Source organism: Tenrec ecaudatus, chromosome 5, assembly GCF_050624435.1.
Source record: "Tenrec ecaudatus isolate mTenEca1 chromosome 5, mTenEca1.hap1, whole genome shotgun sequence".
Lineage (NCBI taxonomy): Eukaryota > Metazoa > Chordata > Mammalia > Afrosoricida > Tenrecidae > Tenrec > Tenrec ecaudatus.
This window is the reverse complement of record NC_134534.1, coordinates 71,932,079-71,957,350: the sequence shown is the minus strand read 5'-3', so window position 1 is coordinate 71,957,350 and position 25,272 is coordinate 71,932,079. Positions and strand designations below refer to the sequence as shown.

Here is a 25,272-nt window from a genome sequence, read left to right as displayed (position 1 = left end):
TCATATTCCAGAAGCCTGGACTGCTTGGGACCTTTTTTTAATATATGATTTTAGGTGATAAATAGATGAGCATTTCTTATTTGAATAGTTAAATGTTTATTTAAAGGTACATTTAAAAGATCCTGGCTCTATTTCCGTTTATCGGTAGTGCTGTAACATGTAAGGAATGAATAAGACAGGCCTAAGGTGGTATAAGTTGACTTCTCTTGAAGGTGACATCCTGCTGCTGTGTGGACGGCTCTCCTCCAGGAGATCCATGCCACTTCAGGGTGACACTGCCCCCTCCTGGATTCTTCCCATTCGAGCACACAAGCTGCATAAGGGAGGACTTGGGTAGAACAAGTTGGACCTAGTTGCGCCTTCCGAGAAGTGGAGGAGTATCTCTTTTGGCTTCTGAAATAGAGTCAGGGTTAGTTTAGATTTCTTTATGGCCAGAAGGATATTTTCCTCTGCACCATGAGCTATCTAGAAGCATGCTTTTAAAATTTCCAAATATTGGAGGAGTTTTCAAATCTGTAATTTTTCTTCATTTTAGCTTATGTTCCATTTTATTTAGATACATTTTTATGATTTCAATCTTTTTTATTTTTTGAGAAATCATTTTATTGGGGGCTTTTATAGCACTTATAACAGTTGTATCAAGCACATTTTTATATATATTGCCGCCATCATTTTCAAACTTTCTTTCCACTTGAGCCCTTGGTATCAGTTCCTCTTTATTCCCCTCCCTCACACCCTCGTGAACCCTTGATAATTTATAAATTATTATTATTTTTTAATTTTATTGGGGCTCATACAACTCTTATCACAATCCACACATACATCAATTGTGTAAAGCACACTTACACATTTGTTGCCCTCATCATTCTCAAAAATCTCGTTTTCCGCTTGGGCACCTGGAATCAGTTTCTCATTTTTCTCCCCCCCTCCCGCCCCGCTGCCCCCCTCATGAACCCTTGATAATTTATAAATTATTATTTATTTTATCTTACACTGCCCGATGTCTCCCTTCACCCGCTTTTCTGTTGCCCGTCTCTCAGGGAGGAGGTTATATGTAGATCCTTGTAATTGGTTCCCCCTTTCCACCCCCTCTTCCCTTTTCTCTCCTGGTATCACCACTCTCACCACTGGTCCTGAGGGGTTCATCTGTCCTGGAATCCCTGTGTTTCCAGTTCCCATCTGCACACTGTGCACCCTCTGGTCTAACCAGGTTTGCAAGGTAGAATTGGGATCATGATAGTGGGGGTGAGGAAGCGTTTACAAACTAGAGGAAGGTTGTGAGTTTCATCAATGCTATACTTCCCCGAGTGACTCATCTCCTCCCCACTACCCCTCTGCAAGGGATATCCAGTTGTCTACAGATGGGCATTGGATCCCTATCACGCGTTCCCCTCACTCATGATGATGTGATTTTTTCCCCCCTCTTTGGTGCTTGATACCTAGTCCCCTCGACCCTTCGTGATCACACAGGCTGGTGTGCTTCTTCCATGTGGGGTTTGTTGCTTCTGAGCCAGATGGCTGCTTGTTTACCTTCAAGCCTTTAAGACCCCAGATGCTATATCTTTTGTTAGCCGGAAACCATCAGCCTTCTGCACTACACTTACTTATGCACACATTCGTCTTCAGTGTTTATATGGGGAAGGTGAACACACAATGATGGTTTTTGTTCTTTGGTGTCTGATACCTGATCCCTTCAACACCCCGTAATCACACAGGCTGGTGTGTTTCTTCCATGTGGGCTTTGTTGTTTCTGAGCTAGATGGCTGCTTGTTTACCTTCAAGCCTTTAAGACCCCAGATCTTTTTAATTTGATAGGATTTATTTTACGGATTACACAGTAGAATTTTACTCATCCTAGAAGCTGTGATTTCTATAAGTTTATGTGTTTTAAATTTGATTAAAATCGAAATAGATGTTGCTAATAGTTGAAAATATGGCTTACCTCTCTGAATTGACTCATAAAATAGTTTGTACGTTGATTATGGGTTGCTGAGCAATCCCAGGCCTTTGAAGGTCCTTGGAATAGCTTTCCTCGGCAGGTTTCAGTGACTCTTCCAGAGCTTACAGTCTATAGATCAGCAATCTACTGCCCAAACTCAGCCAAGGAAACCACTCTCTGGGTCGCTGTGCTCTGACCCGCAACACACTGCAGGGCGGTGTGGGGCTGGCCAGTGGTTGCTGCCATGGTTCACGAGGTTGCATGAGCTGAGCACCTACTCAGCTGCAGCAAATGCAAACACAGTATTTAATACAACTTACCATTAAACAAATCTTTTTTGAAGGCAGCAGTATCTTTATTATGAGAACAACAGTACACTCATCCAGAATACTTTGTGACTTTAGAAGTTGATATTTAAATAATATTTTTCAAGTCTTGTAGCATTTAATGAAAGTAAAAGAAAATTGAGTTTGTTTTACGGCCTCAACCAATTGACAAGACTTTCAGCTTGACATTTTGGCTGGCATGACTAAAGAACATGCTAATAACGAAGTTAGTATGTAATTTGGGATAATCCTGCTGGTAACAAATCAAATTAGGATTCAGTTATGGGATAATATGGCACACTAAATAAGTAATTATTTTAATGATACTAGTGACTATTATCAACCCAAGGACAAAAAAAATTCATATTTAGGGAACTTTGAATATGATTTCCAAGATTTCAGAGAACTTCTGAGACCTTCTACGAGGACGTACTCGATAAAACAAACAAACAAACGGAAAATTTTTTTCAAAGCTGTGTATTTAAATTGCTTTACAAAACAACCTTATCACCTTCAGTGTACTCTCCATTACACTTAATACATTTGTCAAATCTGTGATTCCATTCTTGGAATCATTTTGCAAACTCATCTGGGTGGCTGACAGCTCCTCCCTCATTTCATTTTTTCTTCACCTCTTCTACAGCATCAAATCACTGTCCTTTCATGTCCCTCTCCATTTGCAGAAACAAAAAGAAGTCGTATGGAGCGAGGTCAGGTGAGTAAGGTGCATGGGGCCAGAGAGGCATGCTGTTTTTTGCCCAAAACTGGCACACTGAGATGGCTGTGTGAGCAGGGGCAGTGTTGAGGTGGCAAAACCAGTCCCCCATCTGCCACAAATCAGGCCTTTTTTTGCATACTGGTTTGCAATCTTTTCAGAACCTCAGAAGGAAGCTTGCAGAACAGTCCGCTCTGCTGGAATGAACTCCAAACGCACTATCCCCCTCACATTAAAAATACAATGAGCGTCATCTGGATCTTTGATTTCACTTGACAAGCTTTTTGTGGGTAAGGTGAAGATGGCATCTTCCACTGACTAGATTGGTGTTTGTTTTCGGGGTGGTAAAAATAGCACCATGTCTTGTCACCAGTCACGACCTTGGGGAAAATGCCTGGGTTGCTTCGGAGCTGTTCTTTCAAAGGGGAACATGTTTCCACTCAGCAGCGCTTGTTTTCCTGGCCTGTCAGAACCGGAGGCACAAAGTGTGCAGTAACCCTTCTTATTCCAAATCTGTTAAAATTCGCTGAACCAAGCACCAAAATAGTGAAGATAACTTCCTCTTCTCTCCAATGGTCTGTTTTCGGTCTTTGAGCACAAGTGCACGAACTTGGTCATCATTTTCATCCATTTGGAAAGTTGATGGATGTCCAGAGCGAGGTTTATCATCAATCAACATTTCACCTTTTTTGAAACAAGAAAACCACTCATACACTTGAGTTTTTCCCATAATGCTGTCCTTGTAAGCTGTGTTCAACATCACAACAGTTTCTGCAGCATTTTCCCCTGAGCAGGAAACAAAATTTCACAGCCGCATGCTGTTCTCTTAAATCAACCATCACAAAAAGCAAGGTTCGAGTGAAACTGCTTTTACAATGAAAAAATTCACTGTGTCCAGAGAAAAGCTTCTCAGGCGATGCCACTAGATGTACTAACTCAGCGTGGGTTGCTGAGTGCTTGCGTAGTGGGAAAAGTCATACTACAAGCGTTCTGCCCAGGGGAGGCTATGTCCAGTTTCTTGGGTACCCTTTTATGACTTAGACTGCAGGTGGAAACTTATACTATCAGTACCCAACACAGAGATCCCTGTTCTCTTCTGTTATCTTCCTTTGCCATCACTGTGTTGATTGACTTCCCTTCATCCAAATTGAATATATGTCTACCCTCTGGTTAGTAATCTCCCCTTCCTACACTTTTCTCCCCTGGTAACCATCAAATATTGCTGCTTTTTATGTGAAAGCCTTTTGAAAAGTGATTTGTCATTTTGTTATTGGCTTATTTCACTCAGCATAATGTCCTCCCTGTTCAGCCATGTTCTAAGGTGTTTGTAGAATTCGTTGTTATTTAGTGTTTCCTAGTATTCTGTTGATGAGCACTTAAAGTAGTTTCTATCTTTGTTATTGTGAACAGTGCTGTGCTGTATATGGGTGTGCATATATACCCATTCATGTCCATGGCTCCTGCTTCTTTGGGATGCTTATTTAGTAATGGGGCTGCTGGTCCTTCTACCTCCAACTGATCTCTACAGTGATTGCAATGTTCTATAACCGGTTTAGGAGAGTACCAGTTGATCCACACCTGATGAGCATTTCTTGTTTTCTGCTTTTTTCTTTAACTTTTCTGTTAATGCTGGGTGAGACAATAGCTCATAATTGTTTTTTATTTTTAGCTCTCTAATAGCTAATCATGAGCATTTCTTCACATGCTTGTTGGCCACCTGAATGTCTTCATCCAAGAAATGTCTTTTAGCCTGTTCATACCCTCTGCCCACTTTTAAATTGGATTGCTTGTTTTCCTCTTGTTTAGGTGTTAGAATTTTATGTAAGTTTTGAGATGAATCCCTGTCCTATATGTCATTGCCAAGTTTGTTTTCCCAGTATGAGAGGTTTCTTTTCTTTTTTTTTTTTAACATTTAATTAGGGGCTCATACAACTCTTATCACAGTCCATACATATACATACATCAATTGTATAAAGCACATCTGTACATTCTTTGCCCTAATCTTTTTTTCTCCTCTTTTCTTTTTTTTTTTTACATTTTATTAGGGGCTCATACAACTCTTATCACAATCCGTACATATACTTACATCAGTTGTATAAAGCACACCTGCACATTCCCTGCCCCAATCATTCTCAAAGCATATGCTCTCCACTTAAGTCCTTTGCATCAGGTGAGGTTTCTTTTTAGGCCTTAAGTGGAGTGCAAATGCTTTGAAAATGATTAGGGCAAAGAATGTACAGATGTGCTTTACACAATTGATGTATGTATATGTATGAACTGGGATAAGAATTGTATGAGCCCCAATAAATTGTTAAATAAATAAATAAAAATTAAAAAAAAAGAAAAAAAACCCCATTTTATTAGGGGCTCATACAACTCTTAATCACAATTCATACATATACATACATCAATTGTGTAAAGCACATTTGTACATTCTTTGCCCTGATCATTTTCAAAGCATTTGCTCTCCACTTAAGGCCTTTGCATCAGGTCCTCTTTTTTTTATCCTCCCTCCCCGCTCCCCCCCCCCCATGAGCCCTTGATAATTTATAGATTATTATTTTGTCATATCTTGCCCTATCCGGCATCTCCCTTCACCCCCTTTTCTGTTGTCTGTCCCCCAGGGAGGAGGTCATGTGTAGATCCTTGTAATTGGTTCCCTCTTTACAACCCACTTACCCTCTACCCTCCCAGGACCTGAAGGTATCATCCGCTCTGGATTCCCTGTGCCTCCAGCTCCTATCGGCACCAGTGTACACCCTCTGCTCTATCCAGACTTGCAAGGTAGAATTCAGATCATGGTACTGGGGGCGGGGAAGAAGCATTTAGGAACTAGAGAAAAGTTGTGTGTTTCATCAGTGCTACGTCGCACCCTAACTGACTCATCTCCTCCCCTAGACCAAGGGGTTTCTTTTTACTCTGGGTGAAATCTCATGATGAGCATCTGTGTCTGCCTTTAGGGAGGCCCCAGTCATTCAGTTTGTCTTCTGCCATTTGTGTGCCTTCAGTCATATGTGATAATGCACTTTTGTTTTAGGGCTCTTAGTTTGTCTGGTTTTTCCTTGATGAGCTTTATATTTTTAGGCTTTGCATTTATGTTTTTGATCCATCTTGTTAGTTTTTGTATATAGTGTGAGATAGGAATTTTGTTTCATTTCTAAGCAAATGGATATCCAGTTTTTTGAACACCCTTTGTTAAGAGACTGTCTCTTCCCCTATAGGTTGGGTTTTGGTCTTGGCAAAGGTAAGCTCTCTATAGGTAGCTGGATCTGCTTGTTTGTTCTCAGTCTGTCCCTTTGGTCTGTGTGTCTGTTGCACTAGCCCAGGCTGTCTGACTGCATGCGCCAGGCCTTCTGCTTTGTTCTTTGATGCCGTGCTCTGCTTACCAAGCATCTCTTTCCTTTCCAAAGTTGATGATTCAGCCATTTTCTTAAAAATGTTCAGGTATGTATTTTTTACCCTGAGGCTGACATTCCTTATTTTTTATTACACTTTATAGATTTTGCAATTTTTACAAATTGAAGGTTGGTAGAATAAAAAATCTGTCAGTACCATTTTTCCAAAAGCATGTCATATTTTGATAATTCTTACAATGTCTCACGCTTTTTCATAATGTTATGATACACTTAGGAAACCCTCACGGCAGAATAGTTATACATTGGGCTGCTAATGCAAGGTCAGCAGTTCGAAACCGTCAGCCACTCTACTGGACAAAGATGAGAATCTCTACTCCCATGAAGAGTTAAGATCTCAGAAACCCACAGGGGACAGGTCTGCCCTGTCCTGTAGGGTCACTGTGAGTCAGAATTGGCTCAGTGGCATTGAGTTTTTCTTTCTTTCCTTTTTTTGTTTATTACATACTTAATGGTCCTTGGTGTAGTGTAAACAACTTTTGTATTCTCTGGGAAACCATACAATGCATGTAACTGTCTTTATTATGATAATTTCTGTATTGTAATGGTCTGTAACCAAACTTACAATACATCCATGATCTGCCTGCTCATCACTTTTCTACATATTTATGAAAAGAGTTCTCTTAGTCTGCACCCATTCCCCTAACTAGCTCACTCTAAAACACTGGTATCAAGAGAGCAAAGGCTAGAGAATCTAAATGGCTCTTGGTATTTCCATTTGGCTAATTGTGAATCACTCATTTAGATTTAGAAAAAATATGTAGATTATAAAATAAGGAATGAAAAAAATGAAGGATTATTGAGGTATCAGTATCATTTAATAGTCACAATCATGCAAGTTAGCCCTAGCCTAATAGATATTTCAAGAGTAGCATTATTTTCCTACTCATTAATTTGTGACATGTCCTTTGATTTTTCTGTTAGGTACAGAAGTACTATAATAGTGCTAGTAGTTTTACGTGGTAAGATTTACATGTGAAACAACACACCCTTTTTTGGTGCCATTTCGCAGTTAGAAAAATACACTCTTAACCCAAGTGCCATTTTTGTTTTGTCACCTGACAGAATGATGGGTGAGGAGTGACCAACTTACTGACAAAGCAATTTTTTCCAATAAGAATCCATGTGAATTTTATTTTTAAATTTGCAGAATCTATCTTAAATCGTAAACCGTAATTCCGGGCTCTAATAAAATTAACTTTCATTTTACACAAACACTGTGAGTAATGCTCTAATTGAGGGAATCATGAGTAACAATAGTAAATTATAGTGTGTTACTGGTTTTTGAAGAGGTCTGGCATTGCATTGATTCCACGCTTAGCTGCTAACCAGGAAGCTGGTGGTTCGAACCCACCTAGAACTCTGTGGGAGAAAGAGCTGGCGATCTTCTCCCATAAAGATGACCCCATAGCAAACCTTGTGAGCTTGTTCCACTCCAGGGGTCACAGACTGCGGCTCACAAGCCATATGCAGCTATCTGGGTACATACATGTGGCTCTGAAGTACAGCTGGAAAAATCTGTAGGATATTATTCAGATAATGGTAACTATTTTTTGGTAAAAATATATTTATGACTGTTGAATAATTTTTGAATTGTGAGGGATGGGATTGGCTGTTCCATCTGAAAATCTGCCGACCCGTGATCTACTCTGTTGCATGGCCTTCAATGAGTTGAAGTATATCCTAGCTACCTATCAACAATGACAAGACTATTCGGAAGTTTATTGTGGTGTCTGTGTACTTATAGGATATTTATTTTTCAGTGCTTTGTTTGTGCAGCTGACTATCACAATGCGATTGTATTCCCAAGTTCCCTTTAGTTTGCAACAGAGAGCGCTCTGGGTGTCGCAGGAAGGCCGGAGTGAGCTCCGTGTACTTCATTCTAATAGTAGAATCTAGAACAGTGGTTCTCAACCTGCCTAATGCCGTGACCCTTTAGTATAGTTCCTCCTGTTGCAGTGAACCCCCCAACCATAATATTATTTTCGTTGATACTGCAGAACTGTAATTTTGCTACTGTTATGAATCGGGTGGCCCCTGTGAAAGGGTTGTTCTACCCCTGAAAAGGGCCGCCACCCACAGGTAGAGAACCGCTGATCTAGAAGACTGGCGTGTATGTTATTATTCAAAGTAACTTCTGTTTTATATAGACCAGCCTTCTTATGCTGATCTTTTGAATTGAATGATAAAAAGGCGAGTTATTTTCCATCATCTTTCTGCTTCATTCATCTTGCATATCTAGAAAGACCTGAGGATGTGATGAGAGTACCTGCCTGCCTTGCAGTTCCTTGTTTTCGGGTGTCATCAAAGTCGGTTACGACCCCCAGAGACTGCACAGCAGCTTGGCACTTGGTCATTTTATCACAGTTTTCCCTTGTGATTTCAACCAGTCTCCTTTCTCTTATACGGTTAGCTTCTCCTATCTACTTTTTCCTTCTCTCTTTTTAAAATTAAATGCTTTTACTGGGGGCTCTTACATCTCTTATCACAATCCACACATCCATCCATTGTGTCAAGCACATTTGTACATATGTTGTCATCATCATTTCCAAAGCATTTTCTTTCTACTTGAGCCCTTGATATCAGCTCCGCATTTTCCCTTTCCCTCCCCGCTCTCCGTCCCTCAGGAACCCTTAATGAATTGTAGATTAGTAGTTTCATATCTTACATCATCTTCTGTCTCCCTTCACCAACTTTTCTGTTTTGTCCCCCTGGGAGGGGGTTGTGTGTCGATCCTTGTGGTCAATTCTTCCTCTCTTCCCCCTTCCTTCCCCTTATCATCCCGGTATCTCTATTCTCATTGTTGGTCCAGCAGGGTTTATCTATTCTGGATTTCCTGTCACTGACTCTTATCTGTAGCAGTGTACATGTAAGTCAGATTTGTAAGGTAGGATTCGGGTCATGATAGTGGGGGGTGGGGGTGGGGGTGGGAGGAAACATTAAAGAACTAGAGGAAAGTTGTATATTTTATTGGTGCTATACTGCACCCTGAGTGGCTCATCTTTTCCTTGTGACCCTTCTATAAGGGGATGTCCAATTGTCCACAGGTGCTCTTTGGGTCTCCACTCCCCGCTGCCCTGCCCATTCACATTGGCATGATTTTGTTCTGGGTCTTAGATGCTTGGTACCTGACCCCATCGACACCTCAGGATTCACACAGGCTGGTGTGCTTCTTCCCTGCGGGCTTTGTGGCTTCTCAGCTGATCTCTTGTTTATCTTCACGTTTTTAAGACCCCTGACGCTGTATCTTTGGATAGCTCCGTACCATCGACTTTCTTCTCTTATGTCTCTGCACACGCCTAGCTCACCTGTATTCTTAAGCACAAACAAGAACTCTCATTGTGACCCTGTTACTTACCTTATAAAACATACTTTTAAAGTTTTCTATGTTCCGTTCCAGCTGTGGTTTCTTACTGCCTTCTTAATTGAATCTTCCATAATGTAACTTCTAGATCCTGTCACTTGACTGATGATACTTTTTCAAAAGTAACCTAGTGATTTCTGATTTCTAATATTATCTTCCTTGGACTGGGCTGGCATTTCTTTCTTTCCATTACGTTCTGTGTGTCCTCTCCTCACAGACATTTGTTGGTGTATTTTATGTATGAATCAAGTTAGACTCCGCCATGAGCTTTGTGCTCAGACCTCTCTCTGACCCCCAAGTTTTCCTTGAGTTAGGTAGACTCATCTTTTCATCCATTTATTTCCTCTCCATCTCTTCTGTGACCCAAACTGTCAAACCTTCTAACCAGATGACACTCTAACTCATCAGTTCTCAAACTGTGGTTGCAACCCCTTTGGGGGTCGAACGACCCTTTTTCACAGGTGTCGCCCGATTCAAAGCAGTAGCAAAATGACAGTTATGAAGTTGGGGGTCATCAAGCTGAGGGTTGCAGCGTTAGGAAGGTTGAGAACCACTAAATCTTTGCGCTATAGTCCTTACCACCCCGAGCACCCCTGCACTTCATTTCTAACCTGGCTTCTGCATCTCTTCATCTTTCTCCTCCACAAAATCATACCTTCGAAAACCCAATAGAATACAATTCTATTCTGACACATAGGAGTCGGAATCAACCTGTTGGCAACTGGTTTGGTTTTTTGAGTTGTCTGGTTTTCTAATTGTGATTCCTGTTCTTAAACAAAGTACATTTGAAAACGTAATAGGTTTCCTGATATTCCTTTTCATATTCAGGTTTAAGTTCATTAGTGTCCAAGGTTTACTTGTTATTTTTGATGAAAAGCTACCTTTATTTTGTGAAATCCTTGACTGCTGCAATTGAGCATGTCTCTCTTTGAGATTGATTGCTTGCTTAACCCAGTTGTACCTGCCCAGATTTTTGATGAAGGCATTGTGGTTACGTGTTGGGCTGCTAACCACAAGGTCAGTGGTCCAAAGCCGCAAGCTGCTCTGTGGGAGAAAGATGTCACTTTTGACTCTGGTAATGGGTTATGATCTTGGAAATCCATAAGGGCAGCTTGACCCTGTTCTGTGGGTTGCTCTGAATTAGAATCACTGGATGACAGTGAGCTTGGTTTGATTTTATTAGATATCTATTGGTGGGTAACGAGTTCCTCCCAAGCGTAAAGGTGGCTGAAAACAAACGTTGGCTCTCTTGTAGTTTTGTGGGTCAGTACTTTGGGGACAATTTAGCTGGCTAGTGATTCTGGCTCACAGTGTCTCGTGAGGGTGCAGTCCTGGGAAGGATTGGCTAGAGGTCGAGGGAGAGCATGCTGCCAGTGTGGCGCCCTCGCAGGGCCCACAAGTCCCAGCCCCCTGTCGGGGGATTCCGGGGCGTGTGTTCATGATCCGGCGGCCAGTTTCCTCAGAGCAAGTGACTCAACAGAGTGAATGAGATGGGAACAGTGGTTATTATTTTTAATGAAGTAGCTTTGGAAATCATATGTCATCATTTCTACAATACCCTATTCACAGGAAGCATGTTGTTAATTCTACCCACACTCAGGAGGAGGGGAATTGAATGTCACATTTTGAAGGAGTTTTGTTAAGGAATTTATCATTATATTTTAAAACCCCTAGGCTGGTGGTTTTGTTTTTTCATCGAGAGAGAGAGCTGCTAATGGTGCTGGATAAATTTCACTCTGACTTATTTGATTTATTGCTATGTTTTTACTATATTAATGGAATTCCAAGTTCTGAAGTAACTGAGATATAGAAAATATTGTTTTTATGAATCGCCAAAAGATCTATACATCCTTAATTTTCAACTAATTAAAAATTTCCTTTTCAGGGGTAAGATTATTTAAAATATTCTTTACGTTTTGAGAATTTTGTTTCTGTTTTCAGGGCAATAAAGTGTCACTGGATTTTCCCTGGCTTTGCTCTATTGCTTTTTCCTCTGATTCTAAGGTTTTTAGCTCTGAATTCAGAACTGGGTAATTATTCCCTATCTTAAGAGTATGTGTTAAACACAGCAATTATAGCGATGTGGTTATTGAAATAAATGGCTTATTTTTCCCTCTCAGCTGATTTGAATAGGATGCACAGACAAAATATAGATGCCTACCATAACCCAGATGCGAGAACCCACGAAGATAAAAGGGCTGTTGTGTCTCTAGAACCAAATTTAGCCACTTCCAATGCTGAGAACCTGGAAGATTCTGCAAATAAAAACTCAGGTTTTTAATCACATTCTATTTATTTAACAATTTTAAAGTCGTTCTCTTCTGCTCTCTATCATAGTTCCTCTTTGTGGTCTTGAGAATTTGGTTACTCAGCGTTAGGAAGCAACATATGTCATTCAAGCCTTTTGGATATCTTCGCCATAGTTCTTGTGGGAAGCCACAAGTAGGGGGATAGTGGTTGCTTTTTCATGCTGCGTATTTCTTCTGCGCTTTGGAACTTGCTGTAGCTGCTGCTAACCTTTTGTTTTGCTGGTAGAGGATGGCATTTCTTAAAGCCAAATGCTATTTTTGCACATTCACAGTTTGCGCCTTAAAACCATAGCGTTTTGAATAGCGAAAAGTATCAGGTGTGATCTGATTAGCTTTACAACTAATGAATTTTTCTCTTGTACCACCACCTTATACAAAAGAGTTAAAGGTTTACTTTATTATCAGCTCACCTTCCTCTTTCTCAACCAGTTATCATTGATTTATAATTAATTTCCATCCTTTAATTGAAGGCTCTCTCAATTGAAAATTACTCAGTATTTTTATGACTTATCAGAAAAAGTTGATACCACTCTTCTTTACCAAATACATATGAAAATGTAATATATTTTAAAAATTCAATTGAACTTCAAAAAATATACCACTTCTACAAGTAACAGTCAACTCACTACAAAAGTTTGCTTTTGTAGTTTTACAAAATTCCAATTTTAGACAGGAATGAAATTGACATTAGAAAGGTCTTTTGAACTGTGACTGAGATTTTGCAGCTTAGTCTTTTTGTTGTTGTTTTTTTTTTAAACCCAAGTGAGTTCTTATTGGTCAACTTGGTGGGAAGATGTGCTAGGAATCACTTGCCCTGAATCTTTTAAGTTTCGGTACCCTGTTTTGAACACTTGGTTTGGTTGCTGCTTTCTCGGGCAGCCGATTCCTCTGAATTGTAAGCAGAAGCTGGCTTCCGCTGAGCCCAAATCCTTGCTACCTAGCACGTCTGATTGGAGGCTTTCAGAGCTGTGCAGTTGGCACCTTTGTTGTTTTTTTATTTACCGCCCACAACAAACCTTCATCACTTGAATACATCAACTTCATGCTTTAGCTGGTAATCAAAGGGTCTGTGTATTAGGTGAGAAAGGACAGTCTCTCTTTCTCATGTTACCTCCCAGAACTCTAGCCACCTTTGCTTCGATGTAGGGATTGAGTTAAATCTCACTTGGAAGTCTGTCTGTCATCGTTCATGAGGCAGTGAAGGACATCATCAGGAGCCCTCAACACACACAGCTCAACGCTTGGCTCCTGGCTGAAACTTTGTTGGTGTGAACCCCCCCCCCCCCAGCCACTCTGTGGGAGGGAGAGATGTCACAGTCGGCTTCTGTACACAGCACAGCCTTTGAGACCCCATGGAACAGTTCTACTCTGTGCTACGGGGTCACGGTGAGTTGGAATCCACTTGAGTGTACACAGCAACCCACACGACCCACTACAATCAAGCCAATTCCGACTCAGAGTGACCCTGCAATCCAGGCTAGAAACTGCTCATTCGTGTTTCCAAGACTAAATCTTTATAGGAGCTGACAGCCTCATGCTTCTCTCATGGATTTGAACTGCCAATCGTGCAGTTAGCTACCCGTTAAGTCACTTAACCCCTGACACCACCAGGCCTTCCCCACAACAGCCAGCTACATCAAAGCTGGTTCATATTGCTGCTAAGAGGACAGTTAAGCTTCTTTGTGGGGATTCTCTTTCTCTTCCACATTTGCTTCCCTCATAGTCTGCGTTGAGACCACAGTGTGGAAGAAGAAGGTGCACAGTATGACGTGGCTTTAAGCCTCATTAGCTGCTAGTGTTGGCTCCTTGCAGGCCTGTTTCTGCGGCCTTCGTAATTTTTTATTCTGTTTTTCCCTCATGGTTTTTAGATGAACTGAAATCTGTGATGTTCAGTGCTGATTTGATTTAAGCTTATGATTTGGCTCATTGTGATGCCTGCACACATTTCCCTTTTTGTTTTTGGTACAGAACGTGGTCTCCCCTCGGGTCTCCTTTTTGTAGTTTACTTATCACGAAAGGGACTTACCACTTCTCTTTCAATAATATTCCTGCACAAATCACCCTAAATCAGTTAAGTGTGTGGAATGAGGTTTTATTCAAGTGAACCGGCACTCAGCTTTACTTTATGAACTAGCTTTTCCCCGTAGCATGAGCCGTAATAGACCCATTAGAGCAGTAGTTTGTTTGCAGAGGGAATGTTTTCTAGTAGAAAGAATTGTTCATAATGTTTAAGAATGGATTTTGTTTTCTGCTGATCGAAAAGCATTACTAAATTTAAAGACAAAAGCAAAGTACACCCGAAGGTCAACTGAACTGCACAGTAACCCGTCCACGTGAAGTTACTACACAAGTGAGAGAAATGTGTACTTTATATTGGCAGTGTATGTAACGAATCAGTAGTGCATAAATGAGTTAAAAAACATGGAATTTAAGTTTAAACACCACCTTTTTTCTTTCTGCATTCAGAGACTCCGAGGATGTAATTGTTTGTCAAGTTGCCATGAAGGAATCATTTGTCAGTCCCTCCAAGCCTATCCAATACTATTCATAGTATCGTACTATGAATACTGCAAGCAGTAGCTCTTACTATTCAGAGTCAAGAGTAAAATACTTCTGTTCATGTTTATGTTCCATTAATTCAATGGAATCTTTTGAAGTAGAAGTTGTTGCAAGGCTCACTCTAATTTGCCAGATTTCATAATAACTGGCTTGCCTATTTTTCACTATTTACATCATGGATAGGAAGACTTTTGGGGTTACTGGCCTTTAAAACAATTTTAGAAATTATGTATATCTATATTCACATGTAATAATGTATTTTAATACTCAAGTAGTATTCTTTAAAATTTTTTGAATTTTTATAATTAGACAATTTTTTTGCATTATTCCTAATAGAAGGATATTTACATACATAGAATGTATTTTTATACTTAAAATAATGCTTATTTAATAAATTATAGATCTCATGAAACCAAGAATGTGTTTTTTATAATTAATTGGGATTAATACATATATCAAATCCTTCCATAGTTAAGTGAAATCCAGCAGAATTTATTTTTCTCTTTCCAAAAATTCTATATTGCAGGAATGGGAGTTATTTAGGCTATTAGCTTTTATGTGTTTCCTTGTTGTCTTTCAGGTATAGATGTAGTTTTGTCTTTTAATTAATAAGCTTGTGTAAGTCTTCCCCGCCCCCGCCCCCGCCCCCGTTAATGTTCATATGGTCTTCAGATGCGAATCTCAGCTTTCTTCTTCTGAGCCTAATTTCTAGACCTTTTGCTTAGCACAGTGTTTCAAAACATGAAATTATTAGTAAACTCTTCATTCTTTAATGTATATATTTTCTAAGCATTGGCTTAATGGTATTTTTAATTTTAATTTTTTGCAAAATGTTTCTCAAGGTTATATGCCAACGCGGAGCTCTCCTTTTGCTCGGGGAAATATATTTGGTGAACCTCTAACTGAACTTCAGATTAAACAGCAAGAATTATACAAGAATTTTCTACGTTTTCAGGTAAAATGCTGATTTGACTTTTGTTTTGAAGTTTTATAATTTAAAAATTTTCTTAAAGATTAACTTGTAAAATGACCTCCAGGTAAAGACTCACTTCTAAATTGCCATGTTGTTATCTAAAATATCTAGTTTTTAATTAAAGAAAGGTAGAAGTAAACTTAGAGTAAACTAAGAGATTCAGTGATGTTTTTCCAAATGATTTTATATTCTCCACTTAAGTACTTTAGGTTATAAACAAATAAAAATTAGGTATAGTTATAGATTCAAAGAAGAAACTGAAAGGATGTAGTCTTTAAGGATGATTGATCTGCATTGATATTTAAGGTTGTTTTTTTTTTTGAGCTAACAGTGGAAATGATACAGAGGTCTGTCTCAGGATCACTGATTATTAGGGAGTGGCATCAGCGGTCTCAGGGATGTTGGCCACTGAAGTCACGGAGCAGCAGGCTGTGTTGTCACAGAGTCACCGTGAAGGATACTGTGGTATACAGTCCATAATGACAGAAAATTAAATCTTTAAGACGCATATCTAATGAAAATAATAGTAATTTATAATTTATCAAGGGGTCACGAGGATGGGTGTGGGGAGGGAGGGAAAAATGGAGCTAATACCAAGGGCTCAAATAGAAAGTGAATGTCTAGAAAATAGTGATGGCAACACATGTACAAATATGCTTGATACAATTGCTGTACGGATTGTTATAAGAGCTTTAAGAACCCCCAATAAAATGATCTTTTAATAAAAAACAAAAAAGTAAAACAACAAAAGAAGCTCACATATACTAAGCAAAGTCTAGGGTAGCATATGTGTGTGTGTATGGTGGGTTGGATCTTAACAATTGTAGAATCTTATCATTTACAAAGTACATTTATGTCTAGTAGAGTATTTAAGTTCAAAATGATCTAAGGAAGGAATATATCTATTTTATGGCATGTAAGTAAAGTGCAGACTAAGGTTTGTCCACAGTGGCTGAGCTAGCAAAGTGTTAGGCCAGTTGTTGACCTCAGGATCCCTAAGTATCCTATTTGTAGGTACCATGTTGATATTTCTAGGGATCTATAGGAAATGATTCTTTCTAAAAAAATAGTGTTAGAAGAAATTTCATGGGAAGAAGAAGGGACTGAGTGTTAAGTGTTTTATATTGTATAGATCTTAAATGGTGTTCCCTCGAGGTGTTGTTTACTTGAAGAGGTGATTACTGTGATCGAGTTGATCATGACTCAGAGTGACTTTATATGGCGTTTCCCACACTACATCTGTACAGAAACAGTTTCATCTTTAACAGCTGACCTTGCAGTTAAACAGCCTAATGCCTAACCCACAGCACCACCCAGGCTCCTTACGTATGTAGTTACGCTGTCATGAGTCAACTCCAATTCTTAGCAACCATATAGGACAGAGTAAAACTGCTTTGTTTTCGAGACGGTAAGTTTTTTGGAGTTAGAATGCCTCATCTCTCTCCCACAGAGCTGCTGGTGGTTTTAAACTGCCGATATTGTGGTTAGCAGCCAAAAGAGTAATCCACTACCGCACCAGGGCTCCTCACATGCATTCATATTACACAGTACTAAATATAAAAATTGTGTGTATATAACAGTATGGTGAGAAGGAAGTATTGGGAAAAGCTTCAGTATATAAAATCATGGAAATGTGAGCATATTAGAGATGATTAAAATTATTCTAGCTCACAAGATTGGTGACACTGATAGAACATCCTCTAGATGGAGCCAGACGACTGCAGATGAGAAAATAAACATGAATCGCTGTCTTTAACACTTGACCATCAGTTGGTTCTGACTCTTTGAGACCCTAGAGGACAGGCTTGAACTGCCCCACAGGGCTTCCAAAGGCTGTAATCTTTAAGAAAGCAGAATGTTACATCTTTCTTCCTGGGAACTGCTGGTGGATTTCAACCAGTAACCATTAGCAGCCCATTGTTTAACAGATGCAACAATAGGCTGCACCAGCCTACCACCATACTTTAAACCAGAATCACAGAAACGTAGTCCCCAACCTGCTGGTCGTACCTGTTACTGATGTTGAACTGTATCTCAGGATCCTCTTCTCTTTAGATCTTAGACTCCACCTTCATATATTTTCCCCGTGTTCTCAGCGCTACCGGCCTTGGGAGGCATTCAAGATGGATGCTTGCAGCCTAACTCCTCATATTCATGACCATTTGAGTTTTTACCCCACCCTCCTGCCAGTAGATAGGAAAGGTGGCATTTTGGGGAAGTAATTCTTAAGTTATAAAAAGATAGAATACTGAAATTAATTACCTGTTGTTCAGTATGCTGATCAAGCTGAGGAATGTTGAGATGTAATAATAGCAGCCATTATAGAAAAATAAAGTCCTGAATTACTTACTAAGACCCTTCTGGGATACAGAGGGGCCTTCTTTAGTCTTTTTAAAAAAATAATTTTATTGAGGGCTCATACGACTCTTATCACAATCCATACATACATCCATTGTGTCCAGTACATTTGTACATTTGTTGCCATCATCAGTCTCAAAATATTTGCTTTCTACTTGAGTCCTTGGTATCAGCTCCTCATTTTTCCCCTCCCTCCCCCTGCCACCATGAAGCCTTGATAATTTATAAATTATTGCTTTGTCATGTCTTAACACTGTCCGACGTATCCCTTCACCCACTTTTCTGTTGTCCGTCCCAGGGAGAGGGTTATATGTAGATCCTTGTAATTGGTTCCCACTTTCTACCCTACCTTTCCTTCACCTTCCCAGTATCGCCACTCTCATCACTGCTTCTGAAGGGTTCATCTGTCCTGGATTCCCTGTGTTTCCAGTTCCTAGCTCTAGTCTAGCCGGATTTGTAAGGTAGAATTGGGATCATGATAGTGGCGGGGAGGAAGCATTAAAGAACTGGAGGAAAGTTGTTTGTTTCATCGTTGCTACACTGTACCCTGACTGTCTCATCTCCTTCCCGCGACCCTTCTGTAAGGGGATCTCCAATTGCTTACAGATGGGCTTGGGGTCCACACTCTGCACTCCCCTTCATTCACAATGATGTGATTTTTTGTTCTTTGATGCCTGATACCTGATATCATCGACACCTTCTGATCACATAGGCTGATGTGCTTTCATGTGGGCTTTGTTGCTTCTCAGCTAGATGACCCCTTGTTTATCTTCAAGCCTTCAGATGTTATATCTTTTGATAGCCGGGCAACATCAGCTTTCTTCACTACATTTACATATGCACCCTCTTTGTCTTCAGTGATCGTGTCGGGAAGGTGAGCATCATGGAATGCCAGTTTAATAGAACAAAGTGTTCTTGCATTGAGGGAGTACTTGAGTAGAGGGCCAATGCCCATCTACTAAACCTATAAATATATGCACATAGATCTATTTCTCCATCATCATATATAAATATATTTACATATGTACATGCCTGTATTTAGATCTTTATAAATGCCCTTTGCCTCCCAGTTCTGTCCTCTATTTCCTTTTACTTTCCTTTTGTCCTTCTATCATGCTCAGCCATCATTTGGGTTTCAGAAAATTCTTTCAGTTACATTGCCCTTGAGCTAGCCATACAGGCCTCTTAACATCTTCCTCACCACCGATTAAAAAAAATTTTTTTTTAAACATTTTATTAGGGGTTCATACAACTCTTATCACAATCCATACATATACATACATCAGTTGTATAAAGCACATCCGCACATTCCCTGCCCCAATCAGTCTCAAAGCATTTGCTCTCCACTTAAGCCCTTTGCATCAGGTCCTCTTTTTTTTTCCCCTCCCTCCCCCCTCCCCCCTCCCTCATGTGTCCTTGGTAATTTATACATCGTTATTTTGTCATATCTTGCCCTATCCGGAGTCTCCCTTCTCCCTCTTCTCTGCCGTCCCTCTCCCAGGGAGGAGGTTACATATGGATCCTTGTAATCAGTTTCACCTTTGCAACCCACTCACCCTCTACTCTCCCAGCATCGCCCCTCACACCCTTGGTCCTGAAGGTATCATCCACCCTGGATTCCCTGTGCCTCCAGCCCCCATATGTATCAGTGTACAGCCTCTGTCCTATCCAGCCCTGCAAGGTAGAATTCGGATCGTGGTAGTTGGGGGGAGGAAGCATCCAGGATCTGGGGGAAAGCTGTGTTCTTCATTGGTACTACCTCGCACCCTGACTGACCCATCTCCTCTCCTAAACCCCTCTATGAGGGGATCTCCATTGGCCGACACTTGGGCCTTGGGTCTCCACTCTGCACTTCCCCCTTCATTCAATATGGTGTATGTATATATATATATATATATATATATATCTTTTTTTTTTTTTTTGCTTGATGCCTTATACCTGGTCCCTTTGGCACCTCGTGATCACACTGGCTCTCACCACCGATTTTGGATCACTTATTGTTCCCTTGTTTTTTTGTTTTATTAACACCACTTCCTTTCCCCAACCTCCTCTCTCCCATGTCCCCCCGGAACTGTTGGTCCTGTTGTTTTCTCCTCCAGATTGTTTATCTCACCTATCTTATCCAGATTGACCTGCAGAGATAAAAATATGTACCAAAACAAAACAACAACAAACCAATGACAAAAAAAGAAAAAAGAAAAGCCTGGAAATATTTCAGGTCTGTTTGTTGACCTTTAGGAGTGTTTTCTGGTTGAGTCTGATGGGGTGCCATGCCCCGGTCCCAAAATCTATTTTTGGTATTCCCTAGGGACTTTGTTGCTCTGTTCCCCTTGCTGTACTGTTACATGTTCTTAGTGTTTTGCCTCGGTGTGGTGGGGTCAGATCAGGCGCAATTCCCACACTGTGTCTCCATTATTGTCTCCTGCAGCGCTATGGATCAGTGAAGGATGTGTCTCATAGTGGGCCCGGCCATATGGTCCTCTCTGTGCATTGGCTGCTCTGAGCAGGGATATCTTCGTCAGGTGTTGGTGGGCCAGGATGTGCTCCACTCTCTCTTCCTCTCCCTTTATTGGCTCCCGTATGCTCTTATCAGACCTGTCCCTCTCCCTGACCTGTAGCTTCAGTGCTGTGTTCTGAATGAAATTCTTCCGGGGGGAGGGGTACCTGCCCATGTATTTGGGATTGGGGCCAGCCTCTCAGACCTCTCTATTGGTTCCCTACTCCATGCTGGTATGTCGCATTCACATCTTGGAGCACTAGGTTGAAGTCTGGTTCCTCTTTCCCTGTGGAGATATAAACAATACCCTCCCCTTGGGTGGGTTAGTGTCCTGTTCCCCCTCTACCCATTTCTTTTTCCCCCCTCCATTTTAGTTGGCTACCATATGTATACCTGGATTTGGTCTGGCCCCTGCCATACTACCTGGACCTCACCCCAGGAATTTTTGTATATAATAGCTTTTTCCCTATACCCCCTTTGCATTTTCTTTCTTTAAGCTTCCCCAGCGGACTCATGTTGTACTTGTCCTTTTGTGCTTGGCTTACTTCGCTTAGCATAATTTCCTCCAGTTCTTACCATGCAGCAGTGTGCTTCATGCGTTCATCACTGCTTTTTAGTGATGTATAGTACTCCGTTGCATGTATGTACCACAGTTTTTTAATCCACTTGTCAGTTGATGGAAATTTGGGTTGTTTCCAACTCCTTGCAATTGTGAACTGTGCCGTGATGAACTTGGAGCACTGATGTCTGGCCGTGGTTTGTTTCTTGCCTCTTCTGGGTATATGCCCAGTAGGGGGATTGCTGGGTCATATGGTAGCTCAATTTCCATCTTTTTTAGGTATCGCCAAATCGATTTCCATAGTGGCTGTACAAGTTTCAGCCTTTTGGGGCCTTCCGCTGGGAGGCGGGGTCAACTGTACTGGTTGATCCCTTGGGCTGAATTAAGCTCACCTGGCTCAAGTGCCTGAATTGGCGCATGCCCTTTAGCCTTTATGGGGTTCCAACTTCCTGTAAGGGGCCCCTAGGCATGGAGAGGAACAACACCTTAACCTGCTACCTAACATTTCCCCACTGAAGGAGCATGGACCCAAATCTGAGCGGTATTGGCAACAACATCTCTAACTGATTCTTGCTGGCAAAAGGCTTGAAGTAGGGTTTTGGGTCCACACTCTTCCATGATTTCCATAGTGGCTGTACATACCTACAGGTCCACCAGCAGTGGATGAGAGTTTCTGTCTCCACACAGCCCCTCCAACACTTGTTGCTTTCTGATTTTTGAATTGAGCGATCTTTGAAGGTGTTAGGTGGTATCTCATTGTTGTTTTAATTTGCATTTCTTTTATGGCTATAGATCGGGAGCATTTTCTCATATGTTTATTGACCATTGGATTTCTGCCCCTGTGAAACTTCTGTTCAGGTCCGTGGCCTACCTCCTCAGTGGGCTATTAGTTTTTTCTTTTTGGAAGCTAGCAGAGTATTATAGATTTTAGTAATAAGGCCTTTGTCTGATATGTCATTGCTAACGATGTTTTCCCAGTCCATGGGCTCTCTTATTACTCTCTTGGTGAATTCTTTTGATGTACAGATGTGTTTTATCTTCAGTATATCCGACTTGTCAGGTTTTGACTCATCTGTATTTGTGTCCTTCTCTATTTCTGATAGTCTATGTATTCCCTACTTCAAAGTTCTCAGGTTGGTTCCACTTCCCTCATTGATAGCCCTAATAGTTTGGGGTTTACCTCGAGGTCTGTGATCCATCTTGAGTTTATTCTTGTGTGTGCAGTGAGATAAGGGTCTTGCTTCATTTTTCTGCAGGTAGATACTCATTTTTTCCAGCACTACTTGTTGAAGAGGGCATCTGCTTCCCATTTGGTTTATTTTTCCCTATCAAAGGTCAGTTGTCTGAAGGCTGATGATTTTATTTCTGGGTTTTCAGTTCTTTTCCATTGGTTTGAGTATCTGTCATTACACCAATACCATGTGGTTTTGACCACTGTGGCTGTGTAGTATGTGCCAAAGCCAGGTAAAGCAAGCCCTCCTACGGTGTCTTTCTTCTTGAGGAGTTCTCTGCTAAATCTGGGCTTCTTCCCTCTCCATATGAAGTTGGTAATTAGTTTTTCCATTTCTTTAAAGAAAGATGAGGGCAATTGTATCAGGATTGCATTAAATTTATATAGTGCCTTAGGCAGAACTGACATCTTTACTATATTGAGTCTTCCAATCTATTAGCATGGGATATTCTTCCATTTGTTGAGGTCACTCTTGGTTTCTTGTAATAGTGTTCTGTAGTTTTCCCCATATAGATATTTTATTCTTTTAGTTAGGTTTATCCCTAGATATTTCAATATGTATTTGGCTATTTTGAAGGATACCCCCATTTTGAACTCCTCTTCTGTGGCCTTATCCGATGTGTATAGCAGTCTGATGGACTTCTGTTTGTTGATCTTGTATCCTGCCACTCTGCCAAACTCCTCTATTGCACCTAGTACTCCCCTTGTGGAGCTTTTGGGATTTTCCTTATATAAAATCATATCATCTGCAAATAACGATAGTTTCACCTCCTCCTTCCCCAGACAAATACCTTTTATGTCTTTTCTTTGCCTTATGCTGTACGCTAAAACCTCCAGCATGATATTAAATAAGAGTGGGGATAAGGGGCATCTTTGTCTGGTCCCCTTTTTCAGTGGGATTGTGTTAGTCTTTTCTCCATTGACTACCACGTTGGCTGTTGGTTTTTCATATATAGCTTATATTGTCTTGAGGAACTTTCCTTCCATTTCTATCTTCTCAAGTGTCTTAACAGGAATTGGTGTTTGATGTTGTCGAATGCTTTTTTAGCATCTATCAATATTATTATGTGGTTCTTCTAGTTTTTCATCTCAGTGTGGCGACTGATACTAATGGTCTTTCGTATGTTGAACCATCCCTGCATCCCTGGTAAGAATCCCACTTGTTCATCGTGAGTTAATTGTTTTATATACTTTTGTATTCTCTTATGTATTCTCATATGTATTGTATTCTCAATCCTCTTGGCCAGTATTTTGTTAAGGATTTTTGCATTGATATTCATTAAGGATATTGGTGTGTAGTTCTTGATTCTTGTGGGATGCCTGCCTGGTTTTGGTATCAGAGTTATACTAGCTTCTTAGAAGGAGTTCCGGAGTTTGCCATCTTTTTCTATGTTCTGGAAGAGTTTGTGTAGGATTGGTGTGAGTTTTCCCCTCAATGCTTGGTAAAATTCTCCTGTGAAGCTATCTGGTCCAGGGGATTTTTTTGTTGGTAATTCCTTGATAACCTTGTGTATTTCTTCTACTGCTATGGGTCTGTTGAGATTCTTGACATCTTTTGGGGATAGTCTAGGGAGGGATTATTTTTCCAAGAATTTGTTCATGTCTTCCAAGTTATTGAATTCATTGGAGTACAATCCTTTGTAGTACTGTGTAATTATCCTTTGAATTTCATTAGGGTCTATTACAATGTCCCCTCTTTTGTCCCTCAGCCTCGCTATTGAAATTTGTTCTCGCCTTTCTTTGGTTAGGTTTGCCAATGGTCTGTCGATTCTGTTTATCTTTTCAAAGAACCAACTTTTAGCAGCATTAATTTGTTCCATAGTTTTCTTATTTTCCCTCTCCTGAATCTCAGTCTGATTTTTATTATTTCTTTTCTTTTGTTATTAGTAGGATTGTCCTGTTGACTCTACTTTAGTTCTTGTAAATTTTTCAATCACGAGTCTGTCTTCCTTTTTCAGGTGTGCATGTATTGCTGTGAAACTTCTTCTGATAACTGTCTTGCTGTGTACCCTAAGTTTTGGTACATCGTGTTCTCATTCTTGTTGATTTCTAGAAATTTCCTAATTTTATCTCTGATCTGTACCAGTATGCACTCCTTTTGCAGTAGAGTTATTCATCCTCCAATTGTTTGCTCTTGTTTTCTTCGTCCTCCTTTTGTTGATTTCCAGCCTTATGGAGAGAGAGGTCTGTATATCAATGTGCTTAAATTTATGTTGATTTGCCTTATGTCCCAGCATGTGGTGTATCCTCGAATATGTGCCATTTGGGCTTGGAAAGAGTGTGAATTCTTTTTTTATTTGTATGAAGAGCTCTGTAAATATAAATCAGGTCAAATTGTCTAATTGTAGTGCTTAGATATCTAACCTCCTTATTGAGTTTTTTTCCCTGTGATCTATCTTTCTCAGAGAGCACTGTATTGAAGTCATCTACTATATTTGTTGAGGCTGATTTCTTTTTCATTTTTTGGAGTCTTTGGTTGGCATATTCAGTAGGTTTCTTATTTGGGGAATATTTGTTTAGAATGCTTTGTGGTTCTTTGTGTACCGTTACCTTCAGCGTTATATAGTGTCCCTCATCTCAATTTTATCCGAGATTAGGATTGCAACCCCTACTTTTTTGAATTGATGTTTGCTTGGTATGCCTTTCTCCAGCCTTTGACTGTCAGTTTATTTTTGTTTGTAGTCTTGAGATATGTTTCCTGTAGGCCGCAGATTGATGGGTTATGTTTTCTAAGCCAGTCTGCTAGCCTCAGTCTTTTAATGGCTGGGGTCAGCCCATTTATATTCAGGGTTATTATCTCCAACTGTGTACTTTGTGATGTCATCTTATGCCTTTGGTGTTGGGTGTTTTCCTATATCCCTTTCTTATCCGTGTGTGTGTGATTCATTCTTGACTTCTTTCCATTCTTGAGCCAATGCTATCTTGGGGTCAGTTTTCTCTTTGTTGCCCTCTGGGTGGAGTTATTCTATGTGAAAGTCTCTTATTTATGCTTTGTGAGTGCTGTTTTTCTGCCCATACTGGGTCAGCAA

The 25,272-nt window shown here is 40.4% G+C and overlaps 1 protein-coding gene across 6 annotated transcripts in view; it reads left to right on the top strand.

Moving 5' to 3' along the window:
- CSPP1 (centrosome and spindle pole associated protein 1) overlaps positions 1-25,272 on the top strand; it is a 138,784-nt gene that overhangs the window by 68,455 nt on the left and 45,057 nt on the right. For all 6 annotated transcript variants that reach the window (XR_012784501.1, XM_075549606.1, XM_075549603.1 and 3 more), the window contains 2 exons: positions 11,878-12,030; positions 15,468-15,580. Coding sequence is in view for 5 of the 6 variants with exons in the window: in XM_075549606.1 (XP_075405721.1) it covers positions 11,878-12,030; positions 15,468-15,580 (266 nt within the window). In the remaining variant the exon portion in view is untranslated. The remainder of the gene's footprint in view (positions 1-11,877; positions 12,031-15,467; positions 15,581-25,272) is intronic.